The sequence below is a fragment of the Schistocerca piceifrons genome, chromosome 10 (genome assembly GCF_021461385.2).
Source record: "Schistocerca piceifrons isolate TAMUIC-IGC-003096 chromosome 10, iqSchPice1.1, whole genome shotgun sequence".
In the NCBI taxonomy this organism is placed as follows: Eukaryota; Metazoa; Arthropoda; class Insecta; order Orthoptera; family Acrididae; genus Schistocerca; species Schistocerca piceifrons.
Window position 1 is genome coordinate 44329190 of NC_060147.1, and position 16326 is coordinate 44345515.

General features: G+C 46.3%; 1 protein-coding gene across 1 annotated transcript in view; it reads left to right on the forward strand.

The window, feature by feature from the left end:
- Positions 1 to 16326, forward strand: part of LOC124718676 (C3 and PZP-like alpha-2-macroglobulin domain-containing protein 8) — an 852528-nt gene that overhangs the window by 663444 nt on the left and 172758 nt on the right. Inside the window, exon 10 of the mRNA XM_047244301.1 lies at positions 6686 to 6823. Within this exon, the coding sequence (XP_047100257.1) occupies positions 6686 to 6823 (138 nt within the window). The remainder of the gene's footprint in view (positions 1 to 6685; positions 6824 to 16326) is intronic.

Below are 16326 nucleotides of genomic sequence, written 5' to 3' on the forward strand. Positions count from 1 at the left end.
TTTTTTCTTCCGTGAACCGCAATATCCTGTCTTCCAGGAGTGCTAGTTCTGCAAGGTTCGCAGAAGACCTGTGCGGTATGGAAGGGAGAGGACGAGGTACTGGCGGAATTTAAGCTCTGAGGACGGATCTTGAGTTGTGTTCGGATAACTCAGATGGTAGAGCACTTGCCCCCGAAAGACTAACATCCCGAGTTCGAGTCTCCATCCGGTACACAGTTTTAATCTGCCAGGAAGTTTCTTGTAAGCATATGTTGAACACGCAGTCAAAATGAGTTTTGTTTTCTTCAGTGTATTCCCATTTTGCCAGGTTAGCCCATGATATGCCTTCCCAGATCGGCCTATTCTCATCATGACCAAGGGGTAAAGATTCTGGAAATATTTTCCAACCAGGAGGGTTGGATGTCTCTGCTCTCCATAGTTGCAGCCTGTCTTCAGAGGCTGTTAGTTTCTCCGATGTTCTGGGGACGGACACTTTTCCTTGACTTTAGTCCTTGTAGTTAGGGTTGTTGCCCATGCATGGGACGCGTTTTTTACTGCTCCAGTTTCGTTCTTTCCCTGGTTTCCACTACTTCTCACCGAACAGTACGTGGTGCAAGGTAGAAGAGCCATTCGACGGGAGTTAACTTCAAGCAGCCTGTTATAATTCTACATGTGTATTTTAACAAACAGCGCTGATATAATAGTATTTTATTCAGCTGTTTCTTATGCCTGTGACCTTATTTCGAAGCCATGGTAATTTTCAAGCTTTGTGCATCGCATATGGATACCGCTGGTGCTGCCGAAACTATTAACTTATAACTTTGTAGAGCTTTATTAATCTGCAGTTGCCAAGCGTTATTTTTGAGAGGTTTGATTCTTTTTCACGAAGCTGTCAGTGTCGAAAACGAATCAAACACCTCAAAAATAGTGCTCAGCAGCTAAAGATTAATAAAGCTCCACCAACTTAGTAACATGTAATAAACGGCGATAGCGCCAGCAATAACACCGTGCGAAGCACATAGCCTGAAAATGACCATGGAGTCGAAATTAGTGCCTATCCATAGAAGAACTGAATAAAATACTGTTGCAACAGCGTTACTGGTTAAAATTATTTAATGTCTTTACATGAGACGTACAACGCTGCAGGCGCAGGGGAAATAAAAAAGCAATAGTTAATTATTCATGGGCGTTAACGACCATAGAAGGTGAACTATACCATCCTGACAACGAATAACGAACACGAAGCTGATTGTAACATAATTAATCCCCCCTCTGGGAAATGTAAATGAAATATTTTCGTACAATAAAATTATGTTTGAAGGATGAATCGTTTGCTAAGTTACCAACCAACTTCCCAATAACTCCACTTCGTTGTGAATGGCTAGCTGTAAAATAATATAAAAAAGTCCTTCAGAATCTCACATACAAGAGATTAAGGTGACAACGAAAATAGAAACACTCATGGTTAGTAGATGCCGATTTACCATGCCTACCAGTCACGAAAGAGAGTTGCCTACCACTCACTTACTAGAGTGGCACAGACAATAACCTATCGTCGATGTGCTATTTCCTACCTATCACCTACTGGAACTGTTTTCCAGTCAGTCACCACAGTGGCAGACAAATAGCCTACTGTACAGTCATCTCCCTCTATAGCAACCTGTCTACAAATTGTCCAATGACATCTCAGACATGTAACGTTGGTAACTATAAGATAACCGAAATAAACATTCACCAGTACATAGCAGCCCCCCCCCTTTTTTTTTTTTTTTTTTTTTTTTTTTTTTTTTTTTTTTTTTTTTTTGCCTCATCGGTCTCCTGACTGGTTTGACGCAGCCCGCCAGGAATTCCTCTGCTGTGCCAACCTCTTCATCTCAGAGTAGCAGCTGCAACCTACGTCCTCAATTATTTGCTGGATGTATGCCAGCCTCTGTCTTCCTCTACAGTTTTTGCCCTCTACAGCTCCCTCTAGTACCGTGGAAGTCATTTCCTAATGTCTTAATAAATGTCCTATCACCCTGTCCCTTTCTCCTTGTCAGTGTTTTTCACATATCCCTTTTGTCTCCGATTCTGCGCAGAACCTCCTCATTCCTTTCCTTATCAGTCCACCTAATTTTCTACATTCGTCTGTAGCACCACATCTCAAATGCATCGATTCTCTTCTGTTCTGGTTTTTCCACAGTTTATGTTTCACTACCACACAACACTGTGATCCAAACGTACATTCTCAGAAAATTCTTTATATAATTAAGATCTGTGTTTATTACTAGTAGACTTCTCTTCGCCAGAAATGCCCTTTTTGCGATTGCTATTCTGCTTTTGACGTCGTCGTTTCTCCGTCCGTCATTGGTTATTTTGCTGCCCGTATAGTAGAATTCGTTAATTTCATCTACTTCGTGACCATCAATCCTGATGTTAAGTTTCTCGCTGTTCTCATTTCTACTACTTCTGGATACTTTCGTCTTTCTTCGATTTACTCCCAGTCCATATTCTGTACTCATTAGACTGTTCATTCCATTCAGCAGATCATGTAATTCCTCTTCACTTTCACTCAGGACAGTAATGACATCAGCGAATCGTATTATTGATATCCTTTCACCTTGAATTTTCCCTGAAAAGGACCGCAGCAAATCATTCGAAACGTTCAAAAATTAGCTGCTTTACTGTTTTACAATTATGTGGCCTAATACCCAGAATTGTTTTATTCAAAATGTTTTAAGACGTAATATTCACTCAGAATAATTATCAATGAGTACACGTCTCTGTTTTACAAACTTGATGTAAAATCACATGCTAACAATTTCTGCAGATATTGTTAACGTACGAGGGTCGTTCAATTAGTAACGCCCCATATTTTTTGTTTCAGTACGTATTTATCAATAAGAGTCAGAATTTGGTCACAGTAAACACCAAAATGTCCATGTCCTATTTTTCTAGGTAGTCTCCATGTCGGTCTATGACCGTACGCCAACGTCGTTGAAGAGCGTGTATTCCCTGCTGGTAGAAGCTCTTGTCCTGTAGGCGTAGCCATGTTTTCACTGCATGACTGACACTCTCGTCATTTCAAAGTGTGTTCCCCGTAGAGAATCTTTAAGCGCCCCAAAGATATGGAAGTCCGAGAGTGCCAGGTCTGGACCGTAGGAAGGTGATGATATCCCACCCGATTCGGAGATGTGTTCCCACGTTCCCAGACTTGTGCGTGGGCGTGCGTTATCGTGTTGGAGCAAGATTTCTGCAGGATTCTTGTCCGATCGAACACCTCGGAAACTGTTCTCGAGTTTATTCATAGTCTTCACGTATGTCTCTGAAACGATGGTTGACACTCTTCAAATCACATCCACGAGAATGACGCCATCACAATCCCAGAACTGTCACTGTGACTTTTCCAGCTTTGAATTTCCTGTTTTGTGGTCAATGGAAATGAGAGTTTGGCGTCATTGTCTGGGAGGCCCCTTGCGGGGCAGGTCCGGCCGCCTTGGTGCAGGTCTTATTACATTCGACTCCACATTGGACGACATGCGCTCCAGATGGGGATGAAATAATGATGAACGCAACACAATGCACAGTCCCTGAGCAGAGAAAATCTCCGACCCAGCTGGGAATCGAACCTGGGCCCGTAGGACGGCAATCCGTCACGTTTTACCACTCAGCTATCGGGGCGGACCTCTTTTGTGGCGAATAAGGACTGCCTTTTTGTTTCTGGCGCCAAGTGATGCACCCAGCTTTCGTCTTCCGCAACGATCCGCGACAGAAAGTCCTGTCTCTCGGTCTCAAAACGCTCCAACAATTCAAATGAAATGACTTTTCTTTGAATCCTGTGGTCCGCTGTGAGCATTCGTGGAACCTATCGCCAGCACCTCTTTGAATATCCGAGAGTCTCGATCATTGCAGACGCACTTCCAATGCTGACCGACAACTGTAGAGCCATTTGTGGAATTGTGATGCGCCGCTAGGCACGAATAATGGCATCCGAACGATTCAGCACGTCTGGAGCAGTGGCTGTGACAGGACGTCCAGAGCGTGGCTGATCGTAGAGCTCTGTTTCTGCATTTCCTCAGGCTGTGACTTTCTTTACCCATCACCCGACTGTACTCCTATCAACTGCAGTATCGCCATACACTGCACACAAACGTTTATGGATGTCCACCACAGTTTCTTTTTGCACACAACAATTCAATAACAGCAGCCTGCTTGTAACGTGAGTCGCATGTAGACGCCATTTTGACGCTGTACTACGGCTCTGCCATCTACCAGAACGGTTCGTAACCGCACCGGCGCACAGAACAAACACCAAATTAGATTAGATTAGCACTTGTTCCATAGATCATGAATACGACATTTCGTAATGATGTGGAACGTGTAAGGTTAATAAAAGGTGTCTATACAAGTTATTACATTACAGAAAATATTGCATGACACAAAATTTTTTTTTTGTGGGGTTTGGGGAAATTACCCACTTACTATATCCAGAAACTCATCTAATGAATAGAAGGAGTTGCCATTATGCCATTAATAAATTCTTTTAATTTCCTTTTAAAGGCTGTATGGCTATCTGTCAGACTTATGATGCTATTAGGTAAGTGACCAAAGACTTTTGTGGCAGCATAATTTACCCCTTTCTCAACCAAAGTTAGATTTGACCTTGCGTAGTGAAGATCATCCTTTCTCCTAGTGTTGTAGCCATGTACACTGCTATTACTTTTGAATTCGTTCGGATTGTTAATAACAAATTTCATAAGTGAATATATATATATTGTGAAGCTACAGTGAAGATCTCTAGCTCTTTAAATAAGTGTCTGCAGGATGATCTTGGATGAGCTCCAGAAATTATTCTGATTACACGCTTTTGTGCGATGAACACTCTTTTACTCAATGATGAGTTACCCCAGAATATGATGCCATACGAAAGCAGAGAATGAAAATAGGCGTGGTAAGCTAATTTACTGAGATGTATACCGCCAAAATTTGCAAATGACTCTAATAGCATAAGTAGCTGAACTCAAGACGTTTCAGCAGATCTTCTGTGTCTTTTTTCCAATTCAACCCCTCATCAATGCATACAACTAGAAATTTTGAATATTCTACCTTAGCTACCGATTTCTGATAAAAGAGTGTATTTATAAATGGTGTCATTCCATTTACTGTGTGGAACTGTATATACTGTGTTTTGTCAAAGTTTAATGAGAGCCATTTGCAGAGAACCACTTGATGATTTTCTGAAAAACATCGTTTACAATTTCACATTTCCTGTCTATTGGGTGTGACAGCTATACTTCTATCATCGGCAAAAAGTACCAGCTTTGCATCTTCGTGAATATATAATGGAAAGTGACTGATATATATTAAGAACAGCAGAGGACCCAAGACTGAACCTTGCCGCACCCCATTCTTGATTGTTCCCCAGTTTAACTCAGCAGTTTTTTTTTTTTTTTTTTGCATATTATGTGAAGTGCTTATTTCAACTATCTCTACTCTTCCAGTTAGGTATGATTTAAACCATTTGAGTGCTGTCCCATTCATACCAAAGTACCTGAGCTTATCTAGAAGTATTCCATGATTTACACAATCAAAAGCCTTTGATAGATCACAGAAAATCCCAACAGGTGACTTCCGGTTACTCAGAGCATTTAATATTTCATTAGTGAAAGTATATATAGCATTTTCCGTTGCCAAACCAAACTGACATTTTGTTAAAGTTTTATTTTTACAGAGGTGTGAAGCAACTCTACAGTACATTAATTTTTCAAGAATTTTGGATAAGGCAGTCAGAAGAGAGATTGGGCGGTGGTTGTTGACATCAGACGTATCCCCTTTTTTATGCAGTGGTTTAACAATGGCATACTTCAGTCTATCTGGGAAAATACCCTGCTTCAGAGAGCTATTACGTATGTGGCTAAGAATCCCACTTATCTCTTGCGAACAAGCTTTCATTATCAAATGTGAAGCACCAACAACGACGTTTGTCTGTGTATAGTAATGCCTGTTTAATAAAATGTGAGACATTACTTATTGATAACACTCGTACATGTCCAGTGAATAGGAACGTCCTATTGCTAGTTGTTTTGGTTGGCAGGAGAGCCAACACCGTGTTACTAGAGGAGGCCGAAAGGCACGTGTTTTAGCTCACGCAGGCTGGCGTGAGGTCTGGAACAGGACAAGGAAATTAGAATTTAGAAAAACGGACGTGGCTAGTGGAATACTTAACTTTAATCCGTTAATGAAGAACGTCGGTCTTGACGGTACATGATTCACAGTATCAATAGTAACTGATAATGGCGCCTTACTAGGTCGTAGCAAATGACGTAGCTGAAGGCTATGCTAAACTATCGTCTCGGCAAATGAGAGCGTATGTAGTCAGTGAACCATCGCTAGCAAAGTAGGTTGAACCACTGGGGCGAGTGCTAGGAAGTCTCTCTAGACCTGCCGTGTGGCGGCGCTCGGTCTGCAATCACTGATAGTGGCGATACGCGGGTCCGACGTATGCTAACGGACCGCGGCCGATTTGAAGACTTCCACCTAGCAAGTGTGGTGTCTGGCGGTGACATCACACTAGTCGTTTAAGATATTGTGTTTTTTTCTGAACTTGGGTGTACGTTCTAGAGTCCCCACGTGCAGGGCCCCTGTACTATCAAGTTGACGTGTTGTAGGTGTCGGTGTTGAGAGCAGTTTTCCAGCAGGTAATGTGTCTACTGTGCTGTGTCCACAGGTGTCGGTGAGCACGGAGGAGCGCGACTTCTGGCTACCTGGACAGCGCCTGGAGCTCCGCGTCACGGCTGAGCCCAACTCGCTGGTGTGCGTAGTGGGGGGCAGGCCGGATGTGGCGGGGGCGGGGGCGGCGGAGGCGGTGGCGACGGCACCACCAGGGGCGGCTTTGGGGGCGGCGGCCGCCCCCGCTGAGGACAGGTGAGCCGACAGCGCCGCGCTGTCACGCAGTACGCTGTACACTCAAGAACCAATGAAACTACACTACTGGCCATTAAAATTGCAACTCCAAGAAGAAATGCAGATGATAAACGGGTATTCATTGGACAAATATATTATACTAGAACTGACATGTGATTACATTCTCACGCAATTTGGTGCATAGATCCTCAAAAATCAGTACCCAGAACAACCACCTCTGGCCGTAATAACGGCCTTGATACGCCTGGACATTAAGTCAAACAGAGCTCGGATGGCGTGGCAGGTACACCGTCCATGCAGCTTCAACACGATATCGCAGTGTATCAAGAGAAGTGACTGGCATATTGTGATGAGCCAGTTGCTCGGCCACCATTGACCAGACGTTTTCAATTGTTGAGAGATCTGGAGAATGTGCTGGCCAGGGCAGCAGTCGAACATTTTCTGTATCCAGAAAGGCCCGTACAGGACCTGCAACATGCGGTCGTGCATTATCTTGCTGAAATGTAGGGTTTCTCAGGGATCGAATGAAGGGTAGAGCCACGGGTCGTAACACATCTCAAACGTAACGTCCACTGTTCAAAGTGTCGTCAGTGCGAACAAGAGGTGACAGAGACGTGTAACCAATGGCACCCCATACCATCACGCCGGGTAATACGCTAATATGGCGATTGCGAACACGCTTCCAATGTGTGTTCACCGTTATGTCGCCAAACACGGATACGACCATCATGACGCTGTGAAAAGAACCTGGATTCGTCCGAAAAAATGACGTTTTGCCATTCGTGCACCCAGGTTCGTCGTCGAGTACACCATCGCAGGCGATCCTGTCTGTGATGCTGCGCCAAGGGCAACCGCAGCCGTGGTCTCCGAGCTGATAGTCCATGCTGCTGCAAACGTCGTCGAACTGTTCGTGCAGATGGTTGTTGTCTTGCAGACGTCCCCATCTGTTGACTCAGGGATTGAGACGTGGCTGCACGATCCGTTACAGCCATGCGGATAAGATGCCTCTCATCTCGACTGCTAGTCATACGAGACCATTGGGATCCAGCACGGCGTTCCGTATTACCCTCCTGAACCCACCGATTCCATATTCTGCTAACAGTCATTGGATCTCGACCAACGCGATCAGCAATGTCGCTATACGATAAACCGCAATCGCAATAGGCTACAATCTGACCTTTATCAATGTCGGAAACGTGATGCTACGCATTTCTGCTCCTTACACAAGACATCACAACAATGTTCCACCAGGCAACGGCGGTCAACTGCTGTTTGTGTATGAGAAATCGGTTGGATACTTTCCTCATGTCAGAACGTTGTAGGTGTCGCCACCGGCACCAACCTTGTGTGAATACTCTGAAACGCTAATCATTTGCATATCACAGCATCTTCTTCCTGTCAGTTAAATTTCGCGTCTGTAGCGCGTCATCTTCCTGGTGTAGCAATTTTAATGGCCAGTAGTGTAGTAATACAGAGATGTGTAAACAGGTAGAATTCGGCGTTGTGGTGGGCAACATCTATACAAGACAAGAAGTGTCTGCCGCAGTTGTTAGATCGGTTACTCCTACTACAATGGCAGGTTATCAAGATTTAGGTAAGTTTGTAAGTGGTTTTATAGTCGGCGCACGAGCGATGGGACACAGCATGAAATGGCGATTTTCCCGCATGCCCATTTCACGAGTGTTCCGTCAATATCAGGAATCCGGTTAAACATCAAATCTCCTACACCGCTGCGGCCGGAAAGATATCCTGCAAGTACGGTACCAATGACGACTGAAGAGAATCGTTCAACGTGACAGAAGTGGAATCCTTCTGCAAATTGCTGCAGATTTCAATGCTGGGCCATCAACAAGTGTCAGCGTACGATCATTCAACAAAACTTCATTGATACGGGCTTTCGAAGCCGAAAGCCCATTCGTGCACTGCACGAGACAAAGCTTTACGCCTCGCCTGGCCTCGTAAACACCGACATTGTACTCTTGATGCCGGTTTCAGCTTGTACCAAGCAGATGGACACGAACGGGTACAAAGACGACCTCATGAATCGATGGATGCTGCATAACAGCAGGGGACTGTTCAAGCTAGTGGAGGCTCTGTAATGGTGTGGGGCGTGTGCAGTTGGAATGATTCAGGATTCCTGATAGGTACGACTCTGATAAGTAACACGTACGAAAGCAACCTGTCCGATCACCTGCATCCATCGAGGTCCATTGTGCAATCCAACGGACTTGGGTAATTCCAGCATGACAGTGCGACTCCCAACACGCCCAGAATTGCTACAGAGTGGCTCCAGGAACACTCTTCTGCGTTTAAACACTTCCGCTGGTCACCAAACTCTCCAGACACGAACATTATTGAACATATATGGGATACTTTGCAATGTGCTGTATAGAAGAGACCTCCACTCGTACATCATAGGAGATCGTATTTTGAACATTTGTCAAAAGGAGGCCAGTACCTGTTCCTTTATAACAAGCAAACTAATTACCGTAAGCCGGCCGGAGTGGCCGAGCGGTTCTAGGCGCTACAAAATGGTTCAAATGGCTCTGAGCACTATGGGACTCAACTGCTGAGGTCATTAGTCCCCTAGAACTTAGAACTAGTTAAACCTAACTAACCTAAGGACATCACAAACATCCATGCCCGAGGCAGGATTCGAACCTGCGACCGTAGCGGTCTTGCGGTTCCAGACTGCAGCGCCTTTAACCGCACGGCCACTTCGGCCGGCCTAGGCGCTACAGTTTGGAACCGCGCGACCGCTACGGTCGCAGGTTCGAATCCTGCCTCGGGCATGGATGTGTGTGATGTCCTTAGGTTAGTTAGGTTTAAGTAGTTCTATGTTCTAGGGGACTGATGACCTCAGAAGTTAAGTCCCATAGTGCTCAGAGCCATAATTACCGTAAGAGTACCAAACTTGATAGCATTAATGTCCAGAGTATAGGGTGTACGATTTCCATGCGTCACATCGTCACCGTCTGGTTCCAACTATGGCCATCAGGTGCCCTTATCAGTCATCATGATCCATAGTCTCCCACATCTGACAAGTCGCAATGGACTTGTTCACGTGTCAACATTAGGTAGCCGGCCGCGGTGGCCGTGCGATTCTGGCGCTGCAGTCCGGAACCGCGGGACTGCTACGGTCGCAGGTTCGAATCCTGCCTCGGGCATGGGTGTGTGTGATGTCCTTAGGTTAGTTAGGTTTAAGTATTTATAAGTTCTAGGGGACTTATGACCTAAGATGTTGAGTCCCTTGGGCTCAGAGCCATTTTTTCAACATGAGGTTGGACAATAGGAGCGCGGTGAATGGTGAACCTCTGTTATGAAAACAACAGAAATGCTTCAGCTGCACTTCGAGAATATCGCCGGCTGAAAGGATAATGGAAGGGTCCTGCTTCTCCACATGCTGTCCGGAGCATGATGAAGAAGTACGAATCATTGGAGAACTGGGCGTCGCTCCGGGAAGAGGCCGACGATTGGTTGCACCACAGGTGGCTGATTAAATCGCTGTTGCTATGGCAGACAACGCTGCGCGCAATTCCCGATGGTCAGGCAGTGGGCGTGCTGCGTCAGGACAGTTGAACATTCCGTGGTCCACTGTATGGAAGGTGCTTCGAACCATTCTAAAATGGTATTCTTTGCAAGACCCATATCGTACAGCAACTTGCACCACAGGACGCACAACGATTTCTTCACTTCGCTCTCAACTTTCTCGCAAGGATTGAAGTTGTCGAGCGCTGGTCCTGGACCATCCCATGGACAGACGGAGCTCATTTTTCTCTGACAGGTGAGGTGGACACACAGAATTGCTGAGTGTGGGGATCTTCACCTCCAGTCATTGCGCACAAAGTTCGTCTGTACGGTGAACCTACAGGGTGTTTCAAAAATGACCGGTATATTTGAAACGGCAATAAAAAGTAAACGAGCAGCGATAGAAATACACCGTTTGTTGCAATATGCTTGGGACAACAGTACATTTTCAGGCGGACAAACTTTCGAAATTACAGTAGTTACAATTTTCAACAACAGATGGCGCTGCAAATGATGTGAAACATATAGAAGACAACGCAGTCTGTGGGTGCGCCATTCTGTACGTCGTCTTTCTGCTGTAAGCGTGTGCTGTTCACAACGTGCAAGTGTGCTGTAGACAACATGGTTTATTCCTTAGAACAGAGGATTTTTCTGGTGTTGGAATTCCACCGCCTAGAACACAGTGTTGTTGCAACAAGACGAAGTTTTCAACGGAGGTTTAATGTAACCAAAGGACAGAAAAGCGATACAATAAAGGATCTGTTTGAAAAATTTCAACGGACTGGGAACGTGACGGATGAACGTGCTGGAAAGGTAGGGCGACCGCGTACGGCAACCACAGAGGGCAACGCGCAGCTAGTGCAGCAGGTGATCCAACAGCGGCCTCGGGTTGCAGCTGCGGTCCAAATGACGCCAACGTCCACGTATCGTCTCATGCGCCAGAGTTTACACCTCTATCCATACAAAATTCAAACGCGGCAACCCCTCAGCGCCGCTACCATTGCTGCACGAGAGACATTCGCTAACGATATAGTACACAGGATTGATGACGGCGATATGCATGTGGGCAGCATTTGGTTTACTGACAGAGCTTATTTTTACCTGGACGGCTTCGTCAATAAACAGAACTGGCGCATATGGGGAACCGAAAAGCCCCATGTTGCAGTCCCATCGTCCCTGCATCCTCAAAAAGTACTGGTCTGGGCCGCCATTTCTTCCAAAGGAATCATTGGCCCATTTTTCAGATCCGAAACGATTACTGCATCACGCTATCTGGACATTCTTCGTGAATTTGTGGCGGTACAAACTGCCTTAGACGACACTGCGAACACCTCGTGGTTTATGCAAGATGGTGCCCGGCCACATCACACGGCCGACGTCTTTAATTTCCTGAATGAATATTTCGATGATCGTGTGATTGCTTTGGGCTATCCGAAACATACAGGAGGCGGCGTGGATTGGCCTCCCTATTCGCCAGACATGAACCCCTGTGACTTCTTTCTGTGGGGACACTTGAAAGACCAGGTGTACCGCCAGAATCCAGAAACAATTGAACAGCTGAAGCAGTACATCTCATCTGCATGTGAAGCCATTCCGCCAGACACGTTGTCAAAGATTTCGGGTAATTTCATTCAGAGACTACGCCATATTATTGCTACGCATGGTGGATATGTGGAAAATATCGTACTATAGAGTTTCCCAGACCGCAGCGCCATCTGTTGTTGAAAATTGTAACTACTGTAATTTCGAAAGTTTGTCCGCCTGAAAATGTACTGTTGTCCCAAGCATATTGCAACAAACGGTGTATTTCTATCACTGCTCGTTTAGTTTTTATTGCCGTTTCAAATATACCGGTCATTTTTGAAACACCCTGTATCACTGTACAGTGTGGCTTCAAGGCAACATCCGTCATTAGGCTATCCTTTTTTGGAGAGGTTGGCGCTCAAGGGCCAAAGACGTGCAGTGCGACTGCTCAGTGTCACTGCGATATCCTTCGCCAGCCTGTCATACCCGCCCTACAGGAGGGAGACGCATTGATGTCAACAGTTTCCATGCAAGATGGGTCCCCACTGCATATCCCTCGTGAAGTTTAACTGCTTCTCCGAAACACGTTTGGAAACGATCGAAGTATCGGCCAATCGTTTGAAAATACTTGGCTGGGACGGTCGCCTGATCTTATTCCCTGTGATTTCTGGTTGTGGGGCTACCTGAAGGACAGGGCTTACCAGGGGAACGTTCACACACGTGCTGCTCTGAAGCGCAGTACCTGTGTACATGCTTCGTTTTCTTTTCAGAATGTAATCCTTCAAAATCAGACTATTCTGGACACTGGGGACGTCATATTGAGCCGGTTTGTGGCAGTAATGGTACCGCTATGTAATGGTACGGTGTACCGTAGCACCACATTAAATGTGTTTCAACTGAACCGATTGTACATTATTCCTCTTCCGCATGTCCTTGACATTAATCCTAACAAGTTTGGTACTTGTACAGTAATTAGTTTCCGTGTTATAGCGTCTTAAATAGGGAGAATTTAATTATAACCACCTAGTATATACACTGAAGAGCGAAAGAAACTGGTACAGCTGCCTGATATCTTGCAGGGCACCCACGGGCACGCAAAAGTGCCGCAATACGACGTGGCATGGACTCGACTAATGTCTCAGGTAGCGCTGGAGGGAACTGACACCATGAACCCTGCGGGGCTGTCCATAAATCCGTAAGTGTACGAGGGGAGTGGAGAACTCTTCTGAACAGCAGTTCGGAAGGCATCCCAGATATGCTGAGAAATATTCATATCTGGGGAGTTTGGTGGCCAGTGAGGAGTTTTCAACTTATAAGAGAGTTCCTGGAGCTACTCTGTAGCAATTCTGGACGTGTAGGTTGCCGCATTGTGCTGCTGGAATTGCCCAACTCCGTCGAAACGCACGATGGACATGAATGGATGCAGGTGATCAGACAGGTTGCTTACGTACATGTCACTTGTCAGAGCCCTAACTAGACGTATCAGGGATCACAAATCACTCCATCTGGACACGTCCGACTCCATTACAGAGCCTCCACCAGCTTGAACAGTCCGCTACTGACACGTGGAGTCCATGGATACATGAGGTTCTTTCCATAATCATACGCGTCAATCCGCTCGACACGATTTGAAGCGAGACTCATGTTTCCAGTAATCAACACTCCAATGTCAGTGTTGATGGGCCCAGGTGAGCGAAAGAAACTGGTACAGCTGCCTGATATCTTGCAGGGCACCCACGGGCACGCAAAAGTGCCGCAATACGACGTGGCATGGACTCGACTAATGTCTCAGGTAGCGCTGGAGGGAACTGACACCATGAACCCTGCGGGGCTGTCCATAAATCCGTAAGTGTACGAGGGGAGTGGAGAACTCTTCTGAACAGCAGTTCGGAAGGCATCCCAGATATGCTGAGAAATATTCATATCTGGGGAGTTTGGTGGCCAGTGAGGAGTTTTCAACTTATAAGAGAGTTCCTGGAGCTACTCTGTAGCAATTCTGGACGTGTAGGTTGCCGCATTGTGCTGCTGGAATTGCCCAACTCCGTCGAAACGCACGATGGACATGAATGGATGCAGGTGATCAGACAGGTTGCTTACGTACATGTCACTTGTCAGAGCCCTAACTAGACGTATCAGGGATCACAAATCACTCCATCTGGACACGTCCGACTCCATTACAGAGCCTCCACCAGCTTGAACAGTCCGCTACTGACACGTGGAGTCCATGGATACATGAGGTTCTTTCCATAATCATACGCGTCAATCCGCTCGACACGATTTGAAGCGAGACTCATGTTTCCAGTAATCAACACTCCAATGTCAGTGTTGATGGGCCCAGGTGAGCCATAAAGCTTTGTGTTGTGCAGTCATCGAGGGTACAAGAGTTGGCCGTCGGCTCCGAAAGTTCCATATCGATGAGCTTCGTTGAAAGGTTTGCACTTTCACACTTGTCGATGGCCCAGCATTGAAATCTGCAGCAATTTGCGGAAGCGTTGCATTTCTGTGTGTGTGTGTGTGTGTGTGTGTGTGTGTGTGTGTGTGTGTGTGTGTGTGGTTTGAGGTTTCCGGGCTCTAAACAGCGTGCTCATCAGCGCCCAGGTTGCATTTCTATCTTGTTGAACAATTCTCTTCAGTCGTCGTTGGTCTCGTTCTCACAGAATCTTTTTCCGGCCGCAGTGATGTCGGTACACAGGTGAAATGGTCCTACGAGAAAATCCCCACTTCATCGCTACCTCGGAGACGCTGTGCCCCATCGCTAGTGCGCCAACAATAACACCCCGTTCAAACTCACTTAAATCTTGATAACCTGCAATTGTAGCAGCAGTCACCGATCTAACAACTGCGCCAGACACTTGTCTTATATAGGCGTTGCCGACCGCAGTGCCGTATTCTGCCTGTTGACATATCTCTGCATTTGAATACGCATGCCTATACAAGTTTCTTTGGCGCTTCAGTGTGAAAAAAACAAATATGGGCTTCAAAAGCAAACGACGTAATCCAGTATGGCATCTGGCGAGTACTGCCCAGGGTCATGGAATTCGAGGACGCATCTACACTCATGCGCATAAATTAAGGATAATTGCAGAATGTGGTGCCACACAACGTGGCACTACACAAAACTGGCGCTAGTAGCATAGGCACATAGGGGACACATACGACACAGATGAGTAAGCCCACGGTATTGGTGAGAAGTTGAGAAAACCGTCCCGAAACAAGTGTGCTACAAAACACCATGTTTCCTGCACACGTACCCTGACATCAATATGGGATATGATCACCATGCACATGTACACAGGCTGCAGAACTGGTTAGCATACTTTGGATCAGGTGGCCGAGCAGCTGCTGGGGTATAACCCCCCATTCTTGCACCAGTGCCTGTCGGAACTCCTGAAGTGTCCTAGGGGTTTGAAGACGTGCTACGATACGTCGACAGAGAGCATCCCAGACGTGCTCGATGGGGTTTAGGTCTGGAGAACAGGCAGGCCAGTCCATTCGCCTGATATCTTCTGTTTTAAGGTACTCCTCTATGATGGCAGCTCGGTGGGGCCGTGCGTTATCATCCATCAGGAGAAAGGTGGGACCCACTGCACTCCTGAAAAGGCAGACATACTGGTGCAAAATGACGTCCCAATACACCTGACCTGTTACAGTTCCTCTGTCAAAGACTTGCAGGGCTGTAGGTGCACCAATCATAATCCCACCCCACACCATCAAACCATGACCACCATACAGGTCCCTTTCAAGGACATTAAGTGGTTTGTATCTGGTTCCTGGTTCACACCAGATGAAAACTCGGCGAGAATCACTCTTCAGTCTATACCTGGACTCGTCAGTGAACACGTACTGTGTTCTTGACACCAGGCTTTACGGGCTCTCCTGTGATCAGAGGTCAGTGGAATGCACCTTGAACGTCTCTGGGCGAATAAACCATGTCTGTTCAGTCGTCTGTAGACTGTGTGTCTGGAGACAACAATCCCAGTAGCTGTGGCAAGAACCCGAGCAAGGCTACCTGCAGTAATCCATGGCCATATGTGGGCACTGATGGTGAGATATCGGTGTTCTAGTGGTGTTGTATACTATGAAAGTCCCGTACTACAGCGCCTGGACACGTTTCCTGTCTGCTGGAATCGTTGCCGTAATCTTGACATCACAGTTTGTGGCACATGGAGGGCCCGTGCTACGACCTGCTGTGTTTGACCAACCTCCAGTCGCCCTAGTATTGTACGCCTCATAACGTCATCAGTATGTGTCCTTTCAGCCACTTTCAACACACAGTCACCATTACCACGTCTGAAAACTTCTGCACACTTACTTGCCGCACCGAACTCCGAGACGCACCAACAAACCTCTGCGTATGTGGACTGCTGACAGCACCACAATGCGACGACTGCA